This window comes from Ailuropoda melanoleuca, chromosome 13, assembly GCF_002007445.2.
Source record: "Ailuropoda melanoleuca isolate Jingjing chromosome 13, ASM200744v2, whole genome shotgun sequence".
NCBI classification, from domain to species: domain Eukaryota; kingdom Metazoa; phylum Chordata; class Mammalia; order Carnivora; family Ursidae; genus Ailuropoda; species Ailuropoda melanoleuca.
This window is the reverse complement of record NC_048230.1, coordinates 66,249,625-66,267,989: the sequence shown is the minus strand read 5'-3', so window position 1 is coordinate 66,267,989 and position 18,365 is coordinate 66,249,625. Positions and strand designations below refer to the sequence as shown.

General features: G+C 49.6%; 1 protein-coding gene across 5 annotated transcripts in view; it reads right to left on the bottom strand.

Moving 5' to 3' along the window:
- Positions 1-2,093: 2,093 nt before the first annotated feature.
- The window catches only part of TTI1 (TELO2 interacting protein 1), a 43,067-nt gene continuing 26,795 nt past the window's right edge, over positions 2,094-18,365 (bottom strand). For 4 of the 5 annotated variants that reach the window (XM_019795169.2, XM_034641846.1, XM_002915150.4 and 1 more), the window contains 4 exons: positions 17,168-17,308; positions 15,010-15,214; positions 14,628-14,715; positions 2,094-2,821 (listed from right to left, as the gene is read on the bottom strand). In XM_019795169.2, coding sequence (XP_019650728.1) covers positions 2,638-2,821; positions 14,628-14,715; positions 15,010-15,214; positions 17,168-17,308 — 618 coding nt within the window. In that variant the 3' untranslated portion in view covers positions 2,094-2,637. Of the gene's footprint in view, positions 2,822-14,627; positions 14,716-15,009; positions 15,294-17,167; positions 17,309-18,365 lie in introns of all 5 variants that reach the window. The other variant, XR_004619928.1, reaches the window with a different exon arrangement.

Below are 18,365 nucleotides of genomic sequence, written 5' to 3'. Positions count from 1 at the left end.
AACTAGAAGAGAGTTAAGTGATTATCTCTCTTTCAGGGGTTCGTAACTTGGGGTCCCTGCAGGCTCATAGGTGAAGTCTCTAGAAATGTACATAGAATTTGTGAGGTCAGCTAAGTAGCGCCCCCCCCCCCAGCAGGAGAGGAGATGGTACATGACTGCAGTCTTGGAGGACGTGGTGCCCTCCTGGGAGGGGGGGCGGAGAGGAGGGACATTTCTGGGGGAGCGGGTCCTGAGATGTCATCAGATTCCTGGAAGGACCCAGGATCCCCAAATTAAGCTCTCTCTCTCTGGCCCATTCTCTCCACTTTACAGGGAGGAGAGCTGAGGCCCAGAGAGAGGGAGAGCCTCTGATGACTCAGTGGCAGAGCCAGACCAGAAGCCAGGCTGCCGCCACGTAGACCCAAACTGAACATCCTATGCCCTTGCAGAGAAGACCCTAATAGGAGATGAGTGGGCCTCTCCGGAACTGGCTGGGGGCCATTGCTCCAATATGTCCCCGTGCCAGCTGCCTTCTGCGTTTCATAGAGCTTGGTATTATCTACATCACCGGAGGGGTTATCCGGATGGTGTCTCACCATGCATATGGTGAGGAAGCATTCATCATTCCTAGGATCCTTTAGCGCGCGTGTGTGCGTGTGTGTGTGTGTGCACGTGCACATTTGCCTTTTCTACACAGACTCCCTCAATGTTACTGCATGGTTAATGCAGGGAACGTTGCCTCTACGCAAGCACTTGAGCTAAAGGCAAGTCGGCACGGTGGGACCGAACAGCACTACTCTGCATTCCCTCACAAGGGAGTGAATCCAGGTGAAAATCGCCAATGACTGCCGGTCTCGTTAGAGATCAGATATTAAACGCCTCCTGATGGGAGTAAATAATAGCACTTATGGAGGAGTGTTGCCAAAAACAACAACAAAAAACCCCAAACTGGATCACGCTTCTTGCTCTGCCTCCCCATTTATGGGAAATGCAGGTGATAGAAGAAGCCTGTGAAATGACCCCCACAGGGATGTAATCAGTAGATCCAGACTGTGGGAAATGCTGTAGGATAAATGACCTTGTTTCCTCAACAAAAACGTACAGGGAGAGGAAAAGAGAGGTGCAGAGGGAATCTATAAATTAAGAGAGATTTATTAAGGGACATATAGATAACAGCAATGTATATACCTTATTTGGATCCTGATTCAACACGCTGGGGAAATTGAAACACTCACGGCATGCAATATGAAAGGACAGCTGCTAATTTGTTTAGGTGTGATAATGCTATTGTGGTTGCACAGTTTATTTATTTTTAAAAAAGATTTATTTGAGAGAGAGAGAGACAGCACACGAGCAGGGGGAGCAGAGGGAGAGAGAGAATCTCAAGCAGACGCCCCGCAGGGTGTGAAGCCCGACTCGGGGCGGGATCCCAGGACCCTGAGATCATGACCCGAGCCGAAGGCAGACACTTAACTGACTTAAGCCACCCAGGCGCCCCGTGGTTGTATGTTTTAAAAAAAGGTTTGGATAGGACATCTGGGATGTGCCTCAAAATATTCTGGAGCCTGGGTGAGCTGGGGAGGCAAATGCGTGAGGGTGGGTAGCAATGAAGCAAAGCTTGCCATGCGCGGGTAACTGTGCGCTGAGTTACTGGTACCTAGGGCTTGCTGTACACTCTTACCCATAATAAAAAGTAAAAAATAATCTCCTACTTAACAGGTATGCAAAAAACTGTCATGAGTATTGTCTTTGGGGAGGGAAACCAGATGTCTGGGGAACAAGGTGGGGAGACTGACTTTTCACTGTTTCTGTTTTGTACTGCTTGGATTTTATGTCATGGCTCTGTATTACCCATTCAAAGAACATAAACTCATTTCTTAAAAAGCACCCAATTTAGGGACACCTGGGTGGCTCAGTCAGTTAAGCCACCGCCTTCAGCTCAGGTCAGGATCCCAGGGTGCTGAGATTGAGTCCCGCATCCAGCTCCTTGCTCAGCAGGGAGCCTGCTTCTCCCTCTGCCTGCCGCTTCCCCTCTTTGTGCTCTCTCTCTCTGACAAATAAAAAAAAGAAAGCACCCAACTTAAATAACAAACCTTAAAGTGAGCTCTTGAACATAGTTTTCATCCAAGAAGCGCCTTTATTTCATTTTCTTCCAAATAACAGGTTAGGTACAATGAGTTCGCTCCAGCTCATTGTTCCAGGAGAGGAGGTGCGCGTGTCTGTGACGCAGGGCTGCGTTCTGAAGACTCCTGGGTGCGTGGTACTTCCACGTGGTCCTCAGGTGCTCAGGGGACACACGCAGTGCATAGTAGAGGCCCCTGTCCATACGCCCCTAGGCTCTTTGGTGTGGGGGGTGCGTGTGTGGTGAGGACGGCCTGTGGGGCAGCTGGGGCCGAGGAGATGGTAAGCGAAGGAGTTAAGCCCTTAGAGCTGCGAGACAATGTCATTTGAAAACACCAGGTATGAAATATAAATAAGAGTCAGCTACTTTCCTTCAATCCAATTTCTAAGCAGTTGTGTGATCGATCAACTTATAAATTGATTGGCTGTCTAATCCACCTTTGCTGTCTTCTCAGCCACCACCTGGGGCCAGGGTGGGGTCAGTCCTGCCTGCGGGGACAGGGATACTGCGTGTCGCATCCAGGTGTGTGTGGGGGGTCACTGCAGCTCCTGGAGCAGGCGGAGCACATTGGTCGCGTAGGGGTTCCCCTGCCCGGTGATCCCTCGCAGATGCACAGGGTGGAGGCTGGGGTGGGGAGGTGTGAGCTGCTCGGGGCAGTAAAGTTCGTTCAGGAGAAACCAGGTGGAGTCCGGGTCCACCTTCATCAGGTGGAGGAAAACCCTGCGGAGAGACGGAAGGGAGGGTGGGCTGGGCTCTCAAGAGAGAGAAGGGAGAGCGGCTGGTGTTCTCCCGGAGACACTGCTTACTGGGTTATTTGGGGGAGAACCTGATAACATCAAATCCCTTTGAACAGCAGAGCAAAGCCACTGTAGTTCGTAAGACAGGGCCATGAGGATGGTCCCATAGCATATGAGGAGTTTCATATCCATTGATATCGAGAAGAAAATTAGTCTGAGCAGAACAATACTGACATCAAACAAGCTCTTGGCAAAGAAACCCAGTTAAGTTCTGGGGTGTCAAGCAGGAGTTTTCAAAGAAAACTGACAGGGCCTACCCGTCATTCCAGGCTCACAGGGTAAGCCCACACTCCGGAGTCTCCAGGTCCTCATCCCTGGCCCGCCAGCTTGCTGCTGAACTCTGTAGCTCGGCCCCTTCTGGCCACCAAGAGCCATGGGTTCCCGGTGGTCTGGACATGCTCACACAGGGATCAGACCCAGTTACTCTCCTGCAGCAGAAACCGACTGAGCCAGAGCACTGGCGTCCTACACGTGACAGGGACAGAGCTGAAGGGCCTGGGCCACCCAACACCATACGCCCCCTAAGGGTGCAAGGTTCTTTACCTTGGCCTGAACTTTGGGGTTGCCACCCTTGCCTCTCTCTTATTTGCTCATATCCCATTTCTGAATGACCGACCATGTGCCCAAGGCCACTGTACTGAGCAGTCCAAGTATAAACTTCATACCCCTGGCTGAATCAGTGATTCAGAGACTGGCTTTTCAATCCCAGGAAGGATGAGACTCTCCCCCGGATGGGCAGCTCCCTGTTGGCACACGTCACCTGCTCTGAGAGGTTGGTCTTCCTGGACCATTTTGCTTAGGCAGTTGCCCCCTATTTTTCTCTTTCAGGATAGCCCTCCCAGCACTTACTGTCTATTGACCATCTCCCCTTCTCACAATACAGCTCCTGAGGGCTATGACCACACCTTTTTGCTTCACTGCTGCACCCGGATGGCATAGGGCAAGCTCTCAATGAATACCTGACCCAACAGGTTCTTATATTTAAGAAGTGATTTATGACACTGCATGATGATGGCTTAAGATGACATACCTCTCTGGAAAATTACATCCTACAAACGGATCTAAAGGAGAGGTCAAGTGTTCATCACCAAGGAAGGTCTAGGGAAGGCTACCAAGAGGATTCACGTTATCACTGACACCCCTGCCCTGTGGCTGTGGGAGATTATTCAAGTGGGCTTGGTCTCAGTCTCATGCTAAAAATAGGGGATATACTTCATTTGGGGTTTTGCTGAGGCTTAAATGAGAAAACAGATCCAGCCCTACACAGCATCTAGCCCATGTGATCCCTATCTACCAAGTAATAGGGTGGACAGCATATATCTGATGAATCACATTTAATTCCTGATGACCTAGGAGCCTCTCCCATATTGTTGGACAGCAAACAGGAATTTAAATGCTTGCTGAATGGAGCTAAATTCTGTCCTTAATTCTGTTAATCTGAAAACCCTTGGGGGATTTGGGTTTTACTCTGGGGGGGTTTAATAGACATCTGCTAAGGAGGCAAGGGAGGCAGGTGGGAGGGGGCCCTTTGAAAATTTTTCTGGCCTGGTTTGTGCCTAAACAATTTAAGTTTTCTTTACTTAGGATAATCTCGTGCTTATAATCTCAGCGGTGGGTGCAGGAGAAGTGATTAGAATATTCTAATTCATCGTTTCCACTTCACCGCAGAAAGGAGATGGGGCCTGCGTGGGAGACAATTTTTGTTTAAAAACAAAAATATCTTTGATAATTAGAGTGGCAAGGGAAATTATGAAAAAACACACCAAAAATGGGAAGCTGATTTCTATTTACATGTGACACAGTTGACAGTTTTCCCTGGTGCCAAAGACGGTTAGAATGCAAATGGTTTCATTTGATTTTTTTTCCTCCTTCCAGAGCTGGAACGGTTTCTCAGGCTACAGCCTGGCACACTAAGGAATATTTTGATGTGGGCAACACCCAGCGACGTGAGGCTGTGGCCCACCTCAGTCACGGCTCTGCTCTGACTTAACACGGCACGAACACGTTGCGATGTTCACTGTGAATCCTTTTTAACATGCTAAATGCAGATGTCGAACTTGTTGGCAGGAAAGGAAAAGGAAAGAAGCCACTCTCCTTGCCCTGTGAGAACTCTAAATGCAATGCCCACAGGGAGGCAAAGGAAGAACGTGTGTACAAAGTTCACCTTCTTTTATTAAGTGAGAGCCAAACTCTTTCGAGAATTATTTTGGGTCTCCTTTCTTAGCTCTTAAAGGGGTAGACTCCCCAGAATGGCAGGCATCCTGCCTCTGGGGCTTGGAGCAAATTACCTTGCATTGTGAACCTGTTTCCTCTTTCTCCAAAGGAAGAGGCTCACACCCGCCCCGCCCTTCTCACAAGTTTGTGGCGAGGCTCTAAGGAGACGAGGTGCAGGGAAACACTTTGAAGTGTATAATGAAAACACTGCTCCTTCCAGAGAGTATGTGTGTCTGAGGAATAATTATCACTACCAACCTCTGCAGCACCGCCACACCACGGAAACTTCTCAGACACTCTGAAAAGGGCAAAACATTTGTCTTTTGTTTCACTCGCAATTTCCTTCATACTGACTTGGTGGGGGTCCCAGGTCTCAGCCAGTGGCACTCTCCTTCCGCCCGTTATTTTCAGGAAGAAACAAACGCAATGTTCTTCGCCCTCTGTGTGCCCGAGGCTGGGAGCAAATGGCATGCCGGGCAACCAAGTGCTGGCAGGTGTAGCCATGCTCTTGCTCGGTGAAAGGCACGCAACCTGCTGAACTCTGAACGCAGACACATTCTGAACCTGAACCCTTGTTCACTTTAAGCCCCTGGAAGCTGAACGGACGCCCCAGAGGTTTGGTCTAAGAGCTCAGGGGCCCAGCTTTGTTCCAAACTCTGGTACCGCTTTGCCCTGCAGCCAGTTCTTACCCATTCTGAGCTGGGGAGAGGGGTCCCCAGAAAGTGAAGAGCCCAAAGCTGAAGACCTTAGAAGCCCTTTTGCATAACCAAAAGCCAGAAGACAAAGAGAGGACCTCCGCTTTGAAGTGACTGGGGTAACTGCCTGGAAAATGTTCCTCATACATCGTGAGACATGGCAGAGACGGCCGCTGAACGTGCCAAATGGCCAGCTCCAGGTTTGTTCAAACCCAAACACTTAAAAAAAATATATGTACACCATTTAAGTCCTGAACAAAAATTTCTTTCTCCTTCCCCCAGGCCCAAATCAGTGGCTCCGGGGAGCACAGTTATCAAGAGATTATCTGGTCCCCAGAGTTTCGGGAGGCACTCAGCTGTGCCTCATGCCTCCGAGTGTCCTGAGGCGAGTGATTATCTCTCAATAACCTGTAGGGCCGTGTAGCTTAAATGATAACTTGACTTTAAAAAATTTAGAACTCGCCGTTAGGCAGTTTCTAAGCAACCTCTGTTTCCATGGCAAAGAAGCCTGGTGTTTATACTGATTTTTCACTTAAAATGCGGTTTTATTGAATTTCGCTTCATGCAGGCAGCCATTTCCCTGCACTCCAGCCCCATCTACAATTGACGGCCATCAGCAAGTACCTAATAAACTCCAGACACCGAACCACCAGAAGCAACTCATTCCTCTATGATCAATAGCGGCCTGCTCCGAGTGACAAAGCTGGGGGGGACGGGTAGGAAATGTGCTACGAGAATCCGGTCAGCAGGGCTCGGGTCCCACCTCGTTGTGGTTCACCTGCTCCAGCCCAGGCACTGAGCTGGGTGTGTGGGACACACAGATGGATGGATGGAGGCTCCGGCCTTGGGGCTCCGCCTCAAATAGGGAGAACGGACTAGGCAGAGAGGCCCACGGTGCACTGTGGAGGGGGCTGCGCATGTGGGGTGGAGCTGGGGAAAGCCTCTTGAGGAGGGCACACGGCAAGCTGCTTCTCGGTAAATGTCAGTTCTAAGGCCCCTTCCAGTGTCAACAGTCCCCAGTGGTTGGGGCACTGGGTCAAGCAGGAGCACTGGATCACAGCCCCTTAGTGCCCCAAAATGTGACAACAACCCCATACTGCCGCAGATGCAAATATTATAGAGTGAGTCCTCACCATCTCGGTCTAGACAGCATCTGCTCAAAGGCAGCTCTAGAAAACCGCCAGCCAGTCCAGGCCTGGTGAAGCTAAATAAACTGTAAGTGAAACGCAGAGCTTCCAGCTCTCCTGGGTGACAGGCTATTCTTTCTCTGTCAATTACTTGCTTGAGGGATCTGCTGCTCCTTGTCTCTTTCTGGATTTATAAAATGCTCTCATGAGCTGTCTGCATAAGTGCCAGTGGTAAAGAACTTGTGGCTTTGTGATCTGTTTATTTATTTATTTTGGGCTTCTAAAGAAGTTATTCAGGGATGTCTCCTTAGGAACATAATACAGGCTGTCTCTACATGGCCATGACTAAATGCAATCAGAAAAAAACTCACTTGTTGGAAAGCAGGCACACCCACAAACTTATCCCAGCTTCCCTGCTATTCTCTTTCTGGCAGAACTTGTACACTCTTTTCTTCTCTGGCCATCTCTTCTCCTGCGACTCGGTGCACGCCGATGCCACAAATGAGGCTGTGTGTTTCCTTTTAAACAAATGGATGCTCGGGGTGTCGACGTGTCCTAGCCAGCGAGCAGTGGGGTGATGTTTCTATCTTGGTAATTTACTCTAATGGGTCTCGGTTCATTGGTTAACCAGTATTTCAAGCCTGTCCTTTCTTGCTATTCAATTTAGCTATCTTCTCTTGCGAGGAGGTCGTTTTTTTGTTTCTAAATGTTGGAAATGGAGGATTATGACTTGGAGCAACGATTTACTCTCCAAATAAATACTACCAATTACCTCTGCAGCTATACGTACTCGTTAGACTTAACTATATTTACCTGTTCAAAACCATTCATCTATCGATCTAACTCCATCTCGCATTCTCACACAGAGACCGATAATAAAAATATTTAAATGCAACGGGGACAGGATTTAAAACTATAAACACCAGTAGAAGCTTACGATGCTAATCGCACCCCTAAAGTACCACAAGACAAAGTATCATAAATGCAGCGGAATGACTCCATTGCTTTGTGCATATTTAAAAAGATATGGCACTGAGAGGACCAATCTGTTACAGACAATTCAAAAATAAGCCAGTACCTAGAAGGGCTTAAATCCCACTGGGGCAGGATTTAAAAGCAGCCCCTTCCATCTGGCTGCCTCTCCTACCTCCAGGCCCCCCACAGGCCTAGATCCCCCCGCCCCCCGCCCCCCAGCAGCCAGGACGCTGGTAGGCGCTGATTTCAAAGTGGCCCTGCGCCAGCACCCAGGGGGCTGACTCAGGCTACATGCAGAGTTTCCTGCTCCACACCCACCCTCTCGCCCCAAAGGTGCATACCCTTGAAGACAGAGACATCTTTGTAGCTGCCTACCTATTTGGTTCCCCTCCCCCCCGTCTGTTTTCCTGGAACCCACGCTTTGGCACTAAGCCAGCAGCCTCTGCTGATGGATGCGGGGAAGAAGCAGCTCTAGGAAGTATACTTGTGTGTTCACTGCAAGGACGTTAGAGACATTAGTCACAACAGTACCCAGTGTTCTTCTGAGATGACCCATGGAGAAATTTTCTTAGGGTTCACAACCATGGAAAGCTGTGCCTCTCTGCAAAGCGCTCTTTTCTTACCTCAGGGATGCCGGGAAGGTGCCCCATAGATGCACTGCCCTCTTTGCTCTGTCTGTGAGGAAGACGAGGGCCACCCCGAAGACTCATGTCCAGCACAGTGCAGAGCTCTAGGTGTGCACTTTCTATGTTAACCTCACCCCTGGCTTCACCTTGGTTTTTTCCTTTTTATTACTGTTATTGTTGCATCCACTTAATTGATAAGATGACCTCGGTCTTTTCTGGAATCAGGAGGAAGTTAATAATGCTAACAACCATTACTGACTTTTTCCTCTGTGCTGACATTTTGTGCCAAAGAATAACATGCACGAATTTACTGAATCCTGGCAATAATTTGATTAGGTGGAAGATAACAGATATGCTCACTCTGGTCTTGCAGACGAGGAGCGAAGACTTGGAGAAGTAAACTGATTGGACCAGGGTTATGCAGCCACCGAGCAGCAGCGTGAGGCCCGCGCTAACCCGGTATTCATCTTTGTAATCTTTCAACTTTCAACACAGTACTTGGCTTGTCAATTAAAAAAAAAATCTTGTGAATAAACACACACATAATAAGATAATCAAGGCCATTTTCCTGGCTGCTTTACTCGGTACTAAGATCATTACATTCACACTGGCCTCTTAGATGCTCAGGACAGACCACGGACCCTGCAAAGTGGTGAGACAGGTACCCTGTGGGCTGCCAAAGCTTTTGACATGTGAAACCCACTTTGTGCATGTGGTCCTGCTCCCCAAGCGTCAAGCGCATTCCGGATCCCAACCCAGTGCGGTGTGCAGACGCGCAGGCACACCCCACACTTTCCACTGGGTGGTAAAATGGCTGACCCCAGTAGATTATCAATCACAGCACAACACCAAGGAAGCAGGGGAAGGATGGGCAGCATTCGGCTTAAGCAGCATGGAGGTCCCTGCCTTCAGATCTGAAACCCAGCAACCCACTTTGTTTATAATCTGCATGGCAGAGGTCTCTTATCTTCAACACCAGGAAATCATGCCTGTATATGCACAGGGAACAGCTTCAGATCTGAGTGTATTTTTAGAACAATGAGCCTGGAAAAGAAAAGCAGCAATGCCTGTCAAAAGATGGATAATAGGAAAGCTAACTACTTGGGTCTGGATTTGTCAACTATTAATCAAATGTCAAAAGGAAAAATATCAGGAGCGCCCTCATTTCCATGCTGGGTGCGATCCAAGGGGGAAACAGCTTTGCAGCCCAAGCTCAAACAAACTGCCCACGACATCTGAGGGGATGAGCTACTAATTTCAAGCTCAGCTGAACTAACGGATCACCTCTGTGGCTCCGATCTGTTCAAATATAATAGGCCCATGTGTGGGTAAAGAGAGGAGCCGGGCTCTGACGGGGATGAAATGAACGAGCCCGTGCCAGTCCGTGTTCGTCCAGGGTTTGAAGGCACCAGCTGGTTCTTTGATGGGCTGGGATCCTACTGCTAGAAGGAAAGTGGGGAAGTCAGCCAGTAAATGAACCTTGAAACCTGGTCCTGACTTCTCACGCAGAGGGTGGTAGGGGGAGGTGGCACAATTAACATGAAAAGATCATTCTGGGGTGAAAAACTCTCTTCGGAGTTCAGTGAAGACGAGGCAGACTTACAATAAGACACACCATGCCTGAGTGCACAGACGTTCACATGACACATCCTGCATCTCGTGTCTGGTGTGTTTACATACGTCCCTCACGGGGGGTGCACACACACACACAAATACACCTCCAGAGCACAAGCCCTGTGAGGGCAGAGGCCTCCTCTCTCTTGCTCTCCTCTCATTTCAGTGCCTAGAACAATGCCTGGCACATCGCAGCTCCTCGGCTGGACAGGAGGATGAAGAGACTCGCGTAGTGGCCTCCCTCCTAGAGAAATGCAATTCATTTACCACCACCCTTAGTTTACAGAGGAGGGAGATGAGCCACAAGGAAACGAAGTCATTTGCTCAAAGTCACAGGGCCAGTAAGGTTTGAACGTCTCCAAGGCTGGTGCCCTCGGCCCTCATATACAATGGCCAGGCAGAAGAAGCTGGGAGGGAGCCCCCTTCCCCGGCCACCACCACACCATTAGTACTTGCACAACCAAAAGGGGCACCAGCCAGTCACCACCTGCCGGCACCCTGCATCCCCATGTGGGGCCTGGGGTTGGCAGGCGGAGGCAGGCCTGGGGGTGGAGACCAAGGGGCCTAAAAGCATTGTTCTTCCGTTGTGAGACCTGTGGAGCATGGACTTCATCTTTTTCAAAACAGGTATTGCATTGTTTGTTCCCTTTAGCCCCAGGATGGAAGGCTTATTGGATGATTTAAGACCTCCCTGCAAAAGACAGGGAGCCTCCGAGGCTGCTCAGAGATAGGCCTAAGGAGCGTGGTTTCAACGGAGTTGAGCTGAACCAAGCTGACAGCATTTACTGGCTTTAAGGAAAAGCACAGAAATTTGGGGTATGTGCTCTCACCTCAGATTCCTTTCATGTGTGAGAAGGAAGAGCTCCATGGTCAGAAAGGCACAGAACTGTAGAGGCCCACTGCATGCTGGGAGAGATCTCAGAGTCATCCAGGGCTACCCGGGAATTTCAATCAGTTGAGTGGGCCTCTGCCATGGTTGAGGTGGGGGCATGGCTGACCTGTTCTTTGTAAGCTAATGCTTACCCTCAGGGACCCTTCCTGGTTTACAACTTGTGGTATACTGACCCCTTCTCCCCCACCCCAAATCAGATTTTCTCGTTTGTTATCCATTGAAGTTCTTTAACTAGATGGACTTTGGGGGAGCTGGTATTTTTCTTGCATAGCCAGTTAACAGTGACACCTAGTGGTAACATACGGCGAGGTGCTACCCTACCCCTACCCCCCACCCCTCCCCCAAGTTGCAAGATTTATGCCCCTCCTTACAAGGCACATTCGCTAGATAAAAGCATTAAACTGGAATGGCATTTCTGTTCTTAGCATTTACAGCCTTGGTTATATCAACCACCCCCTGATCAATTTCCATTTCTAGAGTTTACAGCCTGGATGTAAAAGCCTGCCACAAAGGCTCTATTTAATATGACAAATTAAAAAAGCAAACACAGGCTTGGTCATTCTTTGGAGCCAGAAGAAGCAGACAGGAGGAGGAAAAGCCAACGGTAATGCACACAAAGAGGAACTTTCATGGAGCTGCTGAGCTCGTCTTGGTGCCAACGCCACGGAGGCTGCCCCTTGAGGTGCCAGCCCCCACCTGCCGGACCCACAGACACGTGAAGAGGAGCAGAGAAGGCTGTCCCCAAAAGTGCCACTCTGGCGTGTGGACTGTCTTGAGCCCGAGGCAATTAGCAGATTCGAGAACAATTCTTACTTCTCCATTAACTACCTGGAAGAATTCGAATAGGGGGCCTGGCCCAGAAAGAGGCTATTACCAGAGATCACTTTTCATCTGAATAAGCTATGTGTATGGCAGGGCAAATATCTAATTACCAAACATCTGCTTTTCTCAGGTCCGGTGACTCACCCTCCTCCCCGTGAAGCCCCAGGCCCCCCGTGCCATTCCTTAGCTCAGCATGGCAAAGAAGCCTCAACTGCCCCCCTTGACCTTGGGTCTCATGTTTTTATAAGGCACCCTTAGGTATGAAATAAAAAATGTGTTTTTCTCCTGTTAATCTGTCTTACATCAATTATTAGACCGGCCAAAGAACCTAGAAGGGTATGGCAGAAGGAAGCCTCATCCGCCCCTCCCACGGCTGCTCACCCGCCTTCTTTCTAAGCAGCCACTGGCCCTTACTGCTCCCTGGCCAGCCCTGTCACACGGAGGGCCACTCACTAGCTCTGAGGAAGCCAGGGCACCGGTGGACAGCTCTGGCTTTCACCCGCTCTTCTGAACACTTAGCTACAGGGTTCCCCCTTGGGCCCGGGCAACAAACACCACAGCCTTCCCTTCTCCCATGAGCCTGTGGAGGGAGTCAATGCCTGCTGCATGAAGAATAAACAGGGGCAGGAGAGGGCTGGCGAGGAGATGCGCATAGTCTGAAGAGAGATTCTGCAAGTCAGGTAGACAGGCCTCCCTTCTGGAAGGGATGTGGGGTGTGAGGAAAGAGGAAAGTGAAGGACAAACAACCACTGGAAGGTGCGGCCGCTCCCTGAGCCAGGGGACCTGGGGCTGAGAGAGCAGAAGCTACATGACCCGTAGGCGCGGGCACGGAGTGTTTCACTACCCCCCCTTCCTTCAGTAACGAGGCTCACAGAGAGAGCAGGTTTCCCTGCCTGAAGTCTCAGGCTTCTTTTTCCATTTACGGAGCTTATTAATTTCTGAATCAAGATGCCAAATCAGCTCCTGGTCAAGGACAACACTGGTTTTTGTCCTTGACTTCAAAATAAGTTTGCAGATGATGTGTTTGTGAGCCAATCAACCTTGCACTTCCTCCCCTCCCAGCCTGGCAAGAGGGAGGTCAGCTGACTCAACCCAGAACGGAATGCGCTAGAGCAAACAAGGCACTGCAGTCAAGTGGTCTGGCTGCATTTTCCTCCTCCAGAGGCACCCTGAATACCAACTCAAGGCTCGGCAAGCTCCAATTCCAGGTTTAATTGCTTTCAGCGGCACAAAAGAAAATTAGAAATGAAAAGATAATGAATGGCGAATATTAGCCTGTTTGATGGGTCTAAACTTGAAGGACAAGTGTGGGGTGGGTGTAGGAAAGTAGAATGGGACAGAGACTGGGAAAGTCAGATCTCTGTGACTCTTGGTTGTAACAGGCACACAGAGAATTCACTTCAAGATGAACTCATTACCTTCTTGAGTTGTACCTGAAATCAGCATGAGAGTAGCTGTAGGAACACAGCCCCGGGGAGGACTATTTTCACCCTAAGTTGGTTCTTTAAAGGAACAAGAATGTCTGAGGATAAGAAGCTGGTTGGGATGCGCCCCTGTGCTCGAGAACCCATGACTGATTCTGGGCCTAGGGGAAGTGACGGGAAAGTGACAGAAAGAAAAAAGGGAACTGGGGAAATCAAGAGCAAAAAATTGCAAAAGACAATAAATCAATTCAAAAGGATATTTCCATCACTCCCAGAGTGCAAGGTTTATAAGGCAGCAAGTAGCTTCCTCATTTCATAGTCTGAGCGGCCTTGCAGGCCTTCGGGGAATGAGAGGACTGCTACCCCACCAAGGAAGATCAGGGACTCATTTCTAGAAGCCTAAGAAGTAGGAGGGATTGTTGATTTGCTCTAGGACATGGGGCTGCACCGCCCAGGGTAGTAGACAGTGCCAGGCCAGGGAAGCTAACTTTTTGTTCCAGTAGCAGACACCTGGGGGATAGCAGGTCCACTCTGGCCCCCTGGCCCCAGCTCTCTACCCAGCTGGGGCCAGGGGGCCACAGTGCATTTTTGGTCTCAGGTGTGGGGAATGCTGCTGTGCTCAGAGTTTCAGCTTTTGAGAGAAATCCTTTGGGGCTCAAGGAACCAGGCATAGCTTCTTCCATTAGAGGTGGCATAGCTATTCATGAATAAGCAAAACTCTTGGAAATGACAATCACCTAATTTCAGAGTTGAAAAAGGCCCTTTAGACCATTAGTCCAGTGATTCTTTATGTTTCTTGGTTCACAGACGCCTATTATAATCAGATGAATGCTGTGGACTCTATCTAGAAAAAGGAATGTAAGTGTCTGCTTGTACACACCCAATTTTGTGTACAACATGTGAGGGTTTAGAACACCTGACGTTCATTGAGATGCTCTGTGGAGTCAAGGTGTGCCAGATCAGTAACCCAATGCTTATGCTTTGCAGACGAGGGAGCTGCGGTGTGGACAGGTGCCAGGGTCACTCGGTCACTAGAATAGGGCCAAGAAGCAGAGCTCTCTCCTACCAGGAGAGGATTCGTCCCCTTCGGCACGCCACCTTTCTGCTTTTGCCCCTTTGGAATTGCTGCTGACACTGCAGCAGAGGAAAAGGTTACTTGCAAAGAGAAATGCGTCTAGTAAAAATACCATCTCTAGAGTTGGCCCAGTTAAAGAAACCATCTTAACCCAGCAAGAAGAACGAGAGAAAAGAACAGAGATGCCTTGACTCTGCTCGCCATTAGCAAATCATCTATAACTTAGAGCAAACGTAAAGAGATGTGGGTGATCAAGCAGACGTACCTCCTGGCAGCCTCTTGTAATTTCACGGGCTGTTTGGCGCTGAGGTAAATCAAGCAGGCATCAGCCACTTTATTCAGGTCACCCTCACCTGTAGAGGGGAAAAAACAAAACAAGCATCGGCCCTCAGACTTCATTTGGGACAAGCAGGAAGCAACTGCTGTCTGGTGAACCTGGAACAGCAAGGCGAGATGCCCTGGGCTCTTGACTCCATCCCACAGGTCAGAAAAACACATCAAGATGGGTGGGAAAACGAGGCCAATGTAAGACTGAAGGATGTACACACGAAGGGAGAGGAGAGAGCCTGACTAGGTGCCTGGCGCCACGGTGGTGGCGAGAACGCGCACAGGCTGCGTGTCTCCAGGGGAGGGTGGCCGGTACCTACCGAGGTCCAGTCTCTCACAGAGGGGGCCCAGGCCCTGCAGAACGGCCAGCTGCAGCTTGCAGGCCAGCGTGTGCGAGTACACCGGTCCGGCCCGGGCGCTGACGGGGGCCTGGGTGACTAAGGAGCCAGCCAGCTTGGGCAGGATGTCTTTGCAGAAGCGGCTCCTCAGAAAGTCTCCACACTTGCCTCCCAGGGTACGCAAGACCTGCAGAGACAGCCCCGGGTCTGGTGACTGCACAGCACCAAGGCAGCACAGAGCTAAGGAATGGCTGGTAATTCAATTTCTTCTTGAAAAAAAAAAAAAATAGAATTACTGCTGTTAATTCCTTGCCCATGGTTTGTGATTCTGACAGTTATGAATTCGGAGGTCTCTGCTCCCAAGGCATGGCTGCTTCTATCCATAAATACAGATTACACGGGGAATAATTCAAAGGAATCTTGGGTTGGATGAATAATATGATTAATACCTTGATTTTCCTGCCTTTTTTGGTTAAAAAAAAAAAGAGAGAGAGAGCTTAAAGCAGTTCACATAGATCATCTCTCAACTCTTCCTAACATCCCTTGAGAAAAGACTTTGCTTTGAACTCTAGCTAGCTGAACAAACACAAACAGGGAGGCCCAGCTGCTGCGGCGCGCAGGCCCCGGGAGGGCAGTGGCTGGCCGTGGCCCCTCGACTGAGTCAGGGCACAGACCCGGTGGTCAGGGCTCTGCCAGAGCCCTTCTTGTCCCATCGCACCATCTCCTATGTACATCACCCTCGTCCCATCTTCCACCACAGGCGGTTTCTTTGCATGTCTCGTTTTAAACTTTCTCTAGCAGAACATATTGAAATGTTTTGCCCCGCTGCACAAGGCTGAATATACAGGATAATAGGAATTTCTTTAAAAATTGGTAAGCAAGGCATAACCAGCACAGAGAGTGTTTGCCCTTACTGCAGGGCCCTCAGCTGGCCTGCACAAGGCCTTCCAGGCCTCGGATGTCACCAGGGTGTCTGGGGGTGGAAAAGTAGCCTCAGTTACAGTGCACACATCTTTCTCTTTTTTTTCTTTTTCTATGCCTGCTGTCATCTCAGATTACCTATGAATTTCCATAAAAGAAGGCAGCACATCTGAATAAGATTTAGCAAGACCCTCCTCCTTCTCTCCTTCCCCCGCCTCCCTCTTCCGCTTTCTGTGTGTGTGTGTGTGTGTGTGTGTGCGGGCGCGTGAGATTTTGTATATTTTGCATTAGAAGAAAAAATTAACAATTTTATATGTTTTAAACGTAAGCTCCTATTTTGGTCCAGAATATGCTGAAGACTCTTACAGAAAACTGAAATACTTTTGCCAAGTGTACCAGTTGCATTCCTGGCTTCATTTTATGTCCCTACACATCTTTCTTCTTTGCTTCGTCTTGCTCGCCTACTCCTAATTTATGTTCGCTTGCCCTGGGAAATAGATCCCTGTAGGTTGCCTTAAGTGCTTTTCAGAATAAGGAAGAATATAAATAAATACACCAAAATACATGTGCTGATATAAGCCAAACTAAGGCAGGGAGAATAATACCTGATATATATATATTTATGGCTTTTAACTTTTCAAAGCATTTCACCAAATAGTCCCATTTTATCCTTGACAACAATACTATGAGGAAGGTGGAAAACATGCTTCTAAGGCCAACTTGAAAATGGGTGGTCATGGGCTTTGCCCAAAGTCACCTGGATGGACAGAGGATGACCACCGCTAGAACCTAGGCCCCTTCACCTTGACTCCAAAGAAAATGGGCACAAACTCACAGATTTGGGTTCTATCACTTACTAGCTGTGTGATCTTGAGAAAATCCCTGAACTTCTCTGAGCTTATTTCTTCCTCTTTCAAAAATGGGGAGAATAGTAGCTACCTTGCAAAGCTGTTGTGAGGAGATGAGCTCATGCGTGAGGAAGTGCCAAGCACACAGTGGGTGCTCGATAAATACTGGCGACCCTTTTCATCTGCTAGTTCCTTCTGCTTCTAACTCAAGAGGAGATGGACTTTTACTTTCTTCTTTGTGCCTTTCTTATTTTGCTATGATCTCCTCAAGGATCAGCTGAAACAAGCGCAAATCCCCAAAGACACAGCTGCGCTCTGTGCTGACTGCCCCCTGCCCCCCGCACGGCTGACAGGGTGGGGCGTCTGCCTACCTTGAAGGCTCTGAGCACCACCAGCGGGTTGTCATTGGTGAGTCTGTGCACAAGTGAGGGCCAGGCCCGATGAGCCAAGGGAAGGAGCTGGTTCTTGTGGGACTGCAGAACAACCACACACAGATCCAACACGTCCAAGACCTGAAAGCAGAGGATGGGATTTCAGCAGAGTAGGAGTGAGTCACGGGAAGAGTGGGAGAGTGTTCCTGGACGTTCCTAGAGGTGGAAATGGCAGCAAGGAAGACCCAGAGCAGGGAGGGCTTGCAGGGCTTAGGGAACTAAAGTAGGGCTGCGTGCAGCATGACACAGGAGGGGTAAGAGGGGCCTGACCGTGACAGTGTCACGTTACAAATTTTTTATTTTGTACTAAGTGCAGTGGGGAGCCATCAGAATGGTTTCAGCAGGAAAGTGCCATGATACCATTAATGTCTGAAAAAGGTCATTCTGGCTGCTGAGTGGGGCAGGGGCCTGCGGCAGGTGAGAGATGCGTGCAAGCAGGCCCCTCAGGAAGCAGGCAGGAGAGGACAGGGATGCAGCCACAGGGTGGTGGCAGAGGAGGGAAGGTCTGAGGTCTGTCCTGGAAGTGTGTCTATGCTGAATATGTATATGAGGTGTGTATATGAATGTGTGTAGATGCTGGTGGCCCCCAATATTGGGGGCAATAAAAAGAGATATCCAAAGGGGCTGCCTGGAATCAGGCTTAGTCACTGAATGGATGCAGGCAGAGACAGGAGCTAGGGAAGGGAGGATGCTGAGAGGCTGGGTGATGTCATGTTCTCCTTCTTCTAGAGGTCAAGTAGGCAGCTGAGATACAGGTCCACCTCAGAAGAAAGGTCTGGGGTGGTCTGGATTTTTTACCCTCTCTGAGAATACATGTCCTGATCAGAGGAGCCTACCGGCCTGCCTCAGTGTCACTGGCAGGGGTCACGATGATGAGCAGTGCGGCCTTTCCTCCCAGAGACGGGCCGGCCTTCACAGAGCAGGGGAGGCACAGATGAGTCAGACAGTGAGGTCCGCTAACATCGAGCAGTGAACCCTGCTGGATGTCTACTATGTGCTGGTCACACTGAGACTGGAACAGTAACAAAGAACAAAGAGGGCCCGCCCATGAGGGGGAACAGGCGGGCAGGCAGGACAGGAAGAGAAACGTCGGCATATAGCAGACGGCAGAGCAGCCCACTGGAAACGGTGCTGCTAT